General features: G+C 50.6%; 1 protein-coding gene across 2 annotated transcripts; it reads left to right on the top strand.

Annotated features, from left to right (window-relative positions):
* The first annotated feature begins 2,795 nt into the window (after nucleotides 1-2,795).
* On the top strand, nucleotides 2,796-8,882 carry PDCD5 (programmed cell death 5). 2 transcript variants are annotated; one of them, XM_038529504.1, is made up of 6 exons: nucleotides 2,796-2,941; nucleotides 3,746-3,783; nucleotides 6,540-6,601; nucleotides 7,340-7,431; nucleotides 8,320-8,391; nucleotides 8,683-8,882. In XM_038529504.1, the coding sequence occupies exons 1-6, from the start codon at nucleotides 2,876-2,878 to the stop codon at nucleotides 8,728-8,730; spliced, it is 378 nt and encodes a 125-aa protein (XP_038385432.1). In that variant the 5' UTR covers nucleotides 2,796-2,875; the 3' UTR covers nucleotides 8,731-8,882. The 2 variants fall into 2 exon arrangements, with proteins under 2 accessions (XP_038385432.1, XP_038385433.1); XM_038529505.1 differs by lacking the exons at nucleotides 8,320-8,391; nucleotides 8,683-8,882 and adding an exon at nucleotides 7,520-8,285.
* The last annotated feature ends 899 nt before the right edge of the window (nucleotides 8,883-9,781 follow it).

The raw sequence follows: 9,781 nt of genomic DNA, 5'->3' as shown, positions 1-9,781 counted from the left end.
CAAAACAACAGAAAAATGGTTCAGGGCATCGAGAAAGAAAAAAAAATGAGAACACTAAAAACGCCGTATGTGGGTGAAAACACCAAAACTTTACCGACAAATTCATTCCTTCAATGTACTCATTATTTTAAAAGGACAAAAATAAATAGAGCACCTGAAGGAACCTGAGAGGAAATAACAATGAAAATATTAAAAAGAGGTAGAAATAAATATAAAAATAGGGGCATCTGGGTGGCTCAGTCAGTTAGGCATCCTGCCTTTGGCTCAGGTTATGTGTCCGGGGTCCGACGATAGAGCCCTGGCATCAGGCTCCCTGCTCAGCGGGGAGGCTGCTTCTTCCTCTCCCTCTGCACCCACCCCCATCCCGGCTTGTGCTTGCGCTCTCACTCAAGGAAATTAAATCTTTAAAAAAAAAAAAAAGACATAAAGATAAAAATAGAATGTAATCAATTATAAAAGAATACTGATGAACTGAGTTCTTCGGAGAACAACAGCAAAATATAAAAATGGCGAGAAAGCATAATTAGGAAAAATAATAATGCAAATAAATGAATCAACAATTCCTAAAAATAGACAGAACCAGATGTGATAGCTATACATTTTTAAAATGTGACACCCCGAGCATGCTGAAAGAATGGTTCTCCAGAAATTATCTTGAGAAGAAACAGAAAACCTGAACGAGCTGATGACCCCAGAGAAAAATGAAAAGCTGTCGCAGTGATATAATTCCAAGAGGGGTCCCACTCAGATGGAGAGTCCTCTCATCTCCCCACAAAAGTCACAGAACTCCAGGAAGGAGTGATCACGGGAGTTCTGTGGTTCTTTTTTTTTTTTAACTTTAAATATCTGCTCCATTGGGAATGCATTTTAGATTTAAGGAAGGTGCGAATGCCTGTCTGCTGATTCCGGTCCGCTCACTTCCTCACGGGTGGGTGCCACGCGGGCCCAGCTGGGGCTGTGTCCTCTGAGCCCGGGGAGCCAGCGGAATCACGGGAGCCTTTACACCCCCCCATCTCCCAGATGGCCTACGAGGGGTCTCCACCGTGACACCCTCAAAACTCCAGACTCGCATTTTTATAATCTTTTATAAGATTTTATAATCTCCCCCCTCCCTTAATTCTTTTAAGATTTTTATTTTAAAGATTTATTTACTTTGGGGAGACAGAGAGAGAGAGTGCCCGTGGGTGGGCACAGTGGGGAGGGGCAGGGAGACAGAGTCCCAGACTCCAAGATCACCACCTGAGCCAAAACCAAGAGTCCCTGGCGGAAGCCACTGTGCCACCCAGGTGCCTCTAAAGATCTTTAATCTCTACACCCAACCTGGGGCTGGACCTCAGAGGGTCGCTCCACCGGCGGGGCCAGCCGGGTGCCCTCTCCCCCCTTAACTCTTGCCTGTTTACATCTTAGAGAAAAGGCCTTCATTCGCGTGTAAATTCAACATCTCTAACCAACAGTCTCATTCGAAAGACGCGGGTTCTCTCCTGAGCAAGAACTGAGATTTTTCCGGGCTAATGATGTTCACCGCAGCAGTAGCCACAACGGCCAAAAGTGGAAAAACCCCAACCGTCCATTTAGTTTGCATGAACAAAAAGTGGCAATGGCATTTGCTTTTTCAGCCCTAAGAAGCAATTTCTAACGGAAAGCAAAGGACCTAAATAATGCAGGACTCCACTTAGATAAAGTAGTCAAAATCCTAAGAGGTAGAAACTGAGGACTCGTTGCATTGAACGGGTATAGTCGCAGTTTGGGGGATGAACAGAGTCCTAGAGACTGGCTGCAGGACACTGTTCACTGAACCACACGCTTAAAAATGGTTAAAATGCTAAGTTTTATATTTTGCCTCAAGAGAAAAACAAAACAGCAGGTGGATAACCTGCAGGAGTCAGGGGGTTAGAGGCCGAGCCTTGCACAGCGGCCCCCTCCGCACACTGTGCCCCCACCCGCGGGGCGCAGCTGCTCCTGCGAGGTCCTCCGACGGCCCGAGTGACCGTGGGGCGGAGAGCGGCGGGGGTGGGGGGCTGTGTGGCTGCTGTGGGTGTGAGCTGGGGCAGGGCGCGGGGCCTCCCTGGGGATCCGGGTCCGTAGGGCGGGGAGGACCGTGGGGACCGGGGTCCGTGGGGCGGGGGCGTCCGTGGGTATTGGGGTCTGTAGGACGGGGGCGTCCGCGGGTATTGGGGTCTGTAGGACGGGGGCGTCCCTGGGTATCGGGGTCCGTAGGGAGGGGGCGTCCGCGGGGATCGGGGTCGGTGGGGCGGGGGTTCCGCGGGGTCCGCGGGGTCCGCGGGGCCGGGGGCGCTGTCTGGAACTACACAGCCTCCGGCCCCGCACGAGCCCCGGGGATGCCGCGGGTGGGGGAGGGGGTCGGCGTCCGTCCGCTTCCCGGTGGCTCCCGGGGCCCGGCGCGGGCGGCCGCGGTCTCCCCACCCCCATCTCCCCGACGCCCCGAGCCGTCCGGAGCGTCCAGCTGAGGTCCCCGAGCTCCCGCGGCCTCCAGGGCAGGCGGAGGTAACGCGAGCGAGCACGCAGCGCCCCCCGCAGCCTGCACCTACGGCTACACCTGCGACGGGGCCCGTTTGCAGCCGACCGTCGTCCCGCGGGGCGAGAGCAGCAGGCCCGGGGGCGCGCGGGGAAGCAGGTGGCGCTCGAGCAGCCCCGCCCCGGGAGCCCCGCCCCGGGAGCCCCGCCCCGCCCCGCCCCGCCTGCGATCGCGCCCTCGGGCCTCTCCCGGCGCCCTGGCGGCGGCGCGCGCGGCTCGGGGCTCGATTGGTGCTGCCTGGGCGCGGCGGGCGCCTGCGCAGTGGGCCGGCCGTGCGCGCGCCGAGGCTGCGGGGCCCGCGGAGCGAGGTGGCGGCTGCTCGCCCCGGACGGCCGCGCCATGGCGGAGGAGGAGCTGGAGGCGCTGAGGAAGCAGAGGCTGGCGGAGCTGCAGGCGAAGCACGGGGTGAGCGCGCCCGCCGCCGCCGCCGCCGCCGCCGCCGCCGCCGCCGCCCGGGGTGGAGCTCGGGCCCTCCGGGCGCGGGGGCGTTGGGGCGGCCGGGCCGACCGCGTGCGGCCTCCCCGGGCCGCCCTGGCTCTCGGCCTCCCGGCGCCGACTGCCTTCCACCCGGGCCGTCTGCGGGCTTCGGGGGCCCTGGCCGGGCGCGAGCGGGGCGCGGCGGGGGCCGGGGAGCATCCTCGCTGACGGAGCGGAGGGTGCGGGGAGGAGCCTCCTCCCGGGGGAGAAGCGCTGCGGCGGGTGACGGGGGGGCGGGGCGAGGAGAGGGGGCGGGGCTGGCGAGGGGAGGGGCGGGGCCTCTGCGGGAGGGGGCGGGGCCTCCGCGGGGAGGGGGCGGGGCCGCCGGGGGTCTGCAGCAGGGCTGGCGAGGGGGCGGGGCGAGGGGCGGGGCCGCCGCCGGGGGTGTCTGCGGCGGGACGGGATGGGGCGGGGGCGCCGCCGGGGCGCTGCAGCAGGACGGGCCCGGCGGCCCCGCGAACCCCGGCTCCGCAGCACAGGGGACCCCCCCCCCGCCCGGCTGCCGCTAGATCGCGGGGTCCGACGCTTACCGAGACGCGGTAGTGAGTCGAAGCCGTTCCCGCGGATTGCGGGGAGGCCCAGCTTTTCACGATCTCCTGAAAATTTGATCTCGGCCCCTGCGGGAGCCTAGAAAGTGTCAGAAACAAGAAAGTGGTTCCTAGTTGTTTGTTTTTTTTTTTCTTTTAAGTGAGATCACTCGACTAAAAGATGTGTGTCTCTCCCCCTCCCCAGGATCCTGGTGATGCAGCCCAGCAGGAAGCAAAGCACAGGTAGGGGCTGCAGCTGTGAACTTTTTGAAGGGTGGTTTGCCCTTTTTTTTTTTAAGTTATTTTGATAGGCATAGGAGTTTTGCAGGTTTTTCTGGGGTAGAGGTTTTTTATCGTCGTCCCCCCCCCCCCCCCCCCCATGATCAGGGTGTTTTCATGATTTGTTAATTAAAGAAACGTGCATGGAAGGAACTCCGCATACTCATCTTGTACTGCAATTGCTGATTGATGTTTGCTTCTCTGCTGCACTGTGATTAACCTTAAAATGAGTCTGATAATAGGACTGCCCCAGGGGGCTGCGGGGAGGATTACACGGGCACAGGGCACTGTGCCTCACATTTATGCTTTATAGGCATTCACTGTTACCTTGTTCTTACCGCTCTTTTATTCCCGACACATGGCAGGGCAGCTCATGCATAGCAGACTTTTTGCGTGAAGACCCAGTTATCTGGGGTTTTTCTTCCTTCTAATTGTAATTTTTAAAAATAACACATAAAATTTTCATGACAGTTTTTCCCCTTTTTTTATAACAATTTTAAAAAAATATTTTATTTATTTATTCGTGAGATAGAGAGGCAGAGACACAGGCAGAGGGAGAAGCAGGCTCCATGCAGGGAACCCAAAGCGGGACTCGATCCCAGGTCTCCAGGATCACATCCTGGGCTGAAGGCGGCGCTAAACCGCTGAGCCACCTGGGCTGCCCTTATAACAGTTTTTAACTGTGAGGTTTGTTATTGATATTCTCATTATTTAACAAATCTTTAGAACTTTTTCATCTTACAGAACCTAAACTCTGTGAAACTCTGTACTTAGGGAACACCACCACATGTTCCCCTCTTTCCATCATGCTGCCATTTAACTCATTCATTCAGCAACTATATATATATATATATATATATATATAATATCTAAAGATGTATTTATTTATTTTAGAGGCTGAGTGCACATGTGAGTGAGGGGAGGGGCAGCGGGAGGGAGAGAAGGCCTGAGCAGATTCTCCTCTGGGCTCTGAGCCCAAGGCGGGGCTCAAGAAACCATGACCTGGAGACCAGGACCAGAGAGCCAGGACCAAGAGGCGGATGCTCAGCCACTGAGCCGCCAAGGCGCCCCCCGTTCAGCAGATATTCATTGAGCACTAGGTCTGGGGCAAGCACTGTGCTGGATCTACAGAAATGGGCAAGGCAAAGAAGGTTCCATCCTTACATGGCTTGTTAGTGGGAGGGTGGTGCTAAGAAAATGCAACTACTACATGAATTTCATTGATTCTAAGGTGTACATTTTTCGCATTTTAACACAGATTGGGATATGTCTCCTGTGCATCACTCTTGTCCTGGATTCTTCCAGAGAAGATTTATTTTTGTTTCTGCCATCATCACTTGGGTACATTTCTAACCTGAGACCTTTTAAAGTTAAATTCTGTGCCTGAGATTCCACTTCCCCTCAAGCAGCTTAAATTAAGACAGCAAACCTGTAAGACTAAAGCTTGAAGTTCAAACTCTTAAGGGGAACTTTTTTCTTCCACTCAGGGCTGAGGCCGACGCCTCCGTCCTTCCTTGCTGCCCCTTTCTGAGCCGCTGGCATATTTTTTGTTTACTGTGGACGTTACTCTGATGCCCCAGCTTTGAGTGAGGGTCTCTTGCTAGACTCACCTGGGGTGTTTTTTATTTTTGTTTTGTTCTTAGAGGTACCTAAAACTATGGTGCATCTTACAGCCGATGGCATCTTAGAATCAGTAAAATACAGTAACGGCTGTTCGTAGCAGGGTTGAAGTACTCAGGAGCAATAAGGAAATGGCCTGTGGAAATGGGCTGTAAGCCCTGTTCCTAGACCTTTTCAGGAGGGGGTGGTTAGGTGGTACAGTCAGCCCCAGCTCCTCTTCTGATTCGGCCAGGGGATCTGCTTTTGTCTGTGTTGTGTATTAAGTTCCCTAAAGGACTTAATTTGGGGGAAAAATTTTTTTGCTGCTTAAATAAAAGTCTGAAAACCACTGTCCTATGAATCTGAACTAGTTCCCGCTTGAATAGGTAGAAAGATGCAAGGATAGTTGCAGGGTTATAATTTCACTCTCTGCCCACTCGAAAAGTGGAACCGAGAGTCCGAAACCTTGGGCTCAGCCTGAGTGGCTCAGCTGGCTAAGCATCCAGCTTTTGATTTTGGCTCAGGTCATGATCTCATGGGTTGTGAGATTAAGTCCCACGCTAGGCTCTGCGCTCACCAAGTCTGAAGATTCTCTTCTCTTCCTCTGCCCCTCACCGCACTTGGGCACGTGTTGTCATCGGCTCTCTCAAATAAATAAATCTTGAGAAGAAAAGAAACATAGGGCCTGGTTCTAGCTTGGCCGTGATTACCTGTGTCCCTGTTACAGCTTCCCTAGGTCTCAGCTTCTTCAGCTCTAAAAGTACCAGATTAATCCTTTGGTCCTTTAATTGCCTGGAATCTCACTACAAATTTCTCGGACTTCTCACACACTGTGTACTGAATAAATGTTGGTGGTTGAACTAAAACTCCCCCCTGAACTGTGAAAATGTAGGTCTAGTCTACACCCACCCACATAAAATGAAGCTGGCTTTTGAGGGCAGAGGTGGACTCTTCTTGCTGAATATGGTGGTGCCACCCGCACAGTGCCCGCTGTTGCGCAGTCCGTGCACACGGCAGGCTTCCTTCCGTCTCGGGAAACATTGGGAGAAGTTCTGTTTTCGTATGTTCGGTAGGAATGCTGACAGCATAGTTCTAATTTTGCTGACCTGTTTTTGTTGTAGGGAAGCAGAGATGAGGAACAGTATCTTAGCCCAAGTCCTGGATCAGTCGGCCCGGGCCCGTTGTAAGCATCTTGTTTCCTTTAAGTTGTTTCTGTAACATTGACTTGAGTCCGTTGAATAGGCAGTGATCTATGAAATCATGGCTAATTCTGGATTAAATATTGTTTAACCTAAAAACACGACGCAGATAATACTGCAGGAAATGTGAAGTTTATAAATCTAAAGAAATATATTTAAATCATTATCAACAATACCAGCTCAGTTCTCTCTTACCAAGGAGATGATCTCCAAGTGCACATTAGGTAAGATTTACAGGAAACAACTCTTAAATCGAGTCAGCCACAAAATGTTGCTGGCAGTTGATGTGGGGGATGGAGACTTGGGGTTTATTGTCTGTTTTAGTGTACATTCATAACTTTTCATAATACCAAACCAATGAAGGAGAACGTAGTAAAACAAGCCAATCAGGACGAACTAGGAATTTTGTATTGTAGCCTGAAGCGCAGTGTAGAAGCATCATGAGGTGGATGATCACGATTCTGTATGTGTGGTATTAGAGAAACTGTGTTCCAGAGGGCAGTCGTTTAAAAAAAAAAAAATTAAAGAGCATCTGGCTTAGAATCTGAGGACCCAGGTTTAATCTTGGCTCTGGCACGGGTGAACCTCAGTTTCCCCTTTGTAAGAGGGGTAATAGTACCATCCATCCGCCCACCGCGTCTGTGAAGTGCTTTGGAAATGCCACTGCATAGTTTTAAGTCCTGTAAGTGCATTTAGTTTTGACTCCTTCTTTCTCTTTTTAGTAAGTAACTTAGCACTTGTAAAGCCTGAAAAAACTAAAGCAGTAGAGAATTACCTCATACAGATGGCAAGATACGGACAACTCAGTGGGAAGGTAAGCCTGGCCTGCCTTGAGGCGGTTCTACCTCTTACCTAACTTTATCAAACATCTTTACAAGGTCAGCTTCATTTTCCGGTTACAGAAATTCCTGGTGACTATTTCAGTGAGGCACTTAGACAGGAGGGAATCGTTGTATCTGCCATAAATCCTAAAAGATAACTGATTGCCTTTCCTAAAACCCTCTGCTGCCTCCCTTCCTGGTGTTGTGAGCGATGGGCGTGTAACCAGGGACCGTTAGGGTCAGCATCCAATTGCTTCTGCACTGGAGGCAGGTTTGTCAGTGACACCGACTAACGTCCTGCCAACGATGGAAGTTAAGCTTGTTTTGCAAATGAGGAGGTGCTAAAATTTCTGGTTATTACGTGCCCTGCTGTGACACCGTGATGCGTGTCTTCTGGTGAGCCTGACCTTCCTTCAAGATCCAGATGAGCCCCACCTGCACCTGCTGCCTCCACAGCCTGCGGGAGTCATTCTGCCCTGAACCCCTTAACGCTGAGCATGCACGGGAGACACGACGACTGCTTCATCTTTTCTGAGTGACTTCTCCTGCACTTACGCTTCTCCGGGGCAGACCCTCTGTTACGGGTCTCTGTGCCTGACCCTCAACAGCAGTTGGTGTAGGTGGTTGTCCGCTGGTGGTGATGGAGGTGTTCTTAAAAGACGGGAACCTTGGACTCTCCTGAGAAAGCTAATGTCGATGGGTACTTACCTTTCCTCAAGTGAGCCTCGCAGAGCGAAATTCTTGTGGAACAAACTGCTAGTTAGACCCTCCCATCTTGCCTTTCCTTCCCTCTTGACCTCTTCCCCCACATCCCAGAATGATTAAAACCATTGTCTCCTGAGATAAACTCTTAGTACTGTTTTTCTTTCTGGTTATCCTAGGTATCAGAACAAGGTTTAATAGAAATCCTTGAAAAAGTAAGCCAACAAACAGAAAAGAAAACCACAGTTAAAGTAAGTGTCCCCAAATGCTCGTGGCAAAAGAAAAAGATTGCTGTTTTAAGTGTTGTGTTAAATACACACTATATCAAAACATGTTTCAGCCCATAGACCTTTCCATTTTGTGAAAGTTTGGGGAGAAAGTGCCGAGGGGATCTGTCGTTCCCCCTCCCCCCATAGACCTGAAACATTAAGCTGTTTTAAAGACCTGGTGTCTTGCTGTAGTAGGTAGACCTTGTTGTTCTCAGAGCCTGAGTTATGCCTTATTAAACATGTTATGACATTCACTTAATTTCCCTCCTCCAGTTCAACAGAAGAAAAGTCATGGACTCTGATGAAGAGGACGATTATTGAAATTTAAGATGTTTAGAGACTGGAACTTAATGGAACAGTTCTAAGATAATACTGGGTAGAAGTGAAGATCTGATTGTTTACTTTGTTTATTGTCTAAATGCCTTTTAAAAAAAATAAACTTGTTATGCAAAATAAAATAACTCTTGGGCAGAGTTGTTTGTGTATCATGGCTGAATGAACAGAAGATCTGCATTTTTTCTTTTCCTACCAAGTTCTAAAAAGTGTGGCAGCGTGAACCTCGTCCTTTGCAAGTGTGACCTTAGCCTTAGGAAGATGGCCTTCGCAGAAACTGAAGCGGCTTACTCTTCACTTAAGAAGAAAATAGCATCCAGTAATATTGTGGTAGTTAAAACCCATGGATTGAGAGGAATCAACTCTAATATTTAACATCTTTCCAAGGCCTAGGTTCTGAAACCAGGTAAACGATTTTTCTTCCTGAAGGTAGTACTTACGTTCAACCTAATTCTAAGAAAATTCTTAGTTTTGGTTTCATTTATAATCTGCTTTTCAAAGGCACTGAGACCAAATGATATGACAAGTATCCCCCGTGGCCCAGACAGCCCGTGTACCTAGAGTGATGCTTGCGTTGTAGGAGGTTACCAGGCTAACTGGGAGATACTGGTGGTGATACCTCAACGGTAACAAATGTAGGTGTAAGAGAAGTGCCTTCTAGTGGTCAAGTCCAGATGAGACAGTTGAGCAGTTAAGACATTTTGGTAGAAAGATTCTGAGTTCTTCACAGATAAAAGCTGCAGGTAACTTAACTGTCATCTCTTCTGTTGGGCTCTCCACCCACTAGGTTTTAAAACTTGTGCCAGTAAATTGACCTGTCAGGTGAGCTCTTTGGTGTAACCTGGAGGTTCCAGGCCAGGAGGAAGTCCGTAACATTCTGAGAGGTGAACAGGATTAGTAGCAGGAAAAGTGCTTTACAGTCCCCACCTGCTTTAGCTCACGTACTGCTGATCTGTGTTTAAACTGTGTATTTGAGAGGTTACAGTTTATTGAGGCTTGAAATTGGAACCGTGGCCAACGAAGAAAGTCAAGTGTTGGG

Source organism: Canis lupus, chromosome 1 (assembly GCF_011100685.1).
Source record: "Canis lupus familiaris isolate Mischka breed German Shepherd chromosome 1, alternate assembly UU_Cfam_GSD_1.0, whole genome shotgun sequence".
NCBI lineage: Eukaryota > Metazoa > Chordata > Mammalia > Carnivora > Canidae > Canis > Canis lupus.
The sequence above is the reverse complement of the archived record's forward strand: the minus strand, read 5'-3'. Positions and strand labels throughout refer to the sequence as shown.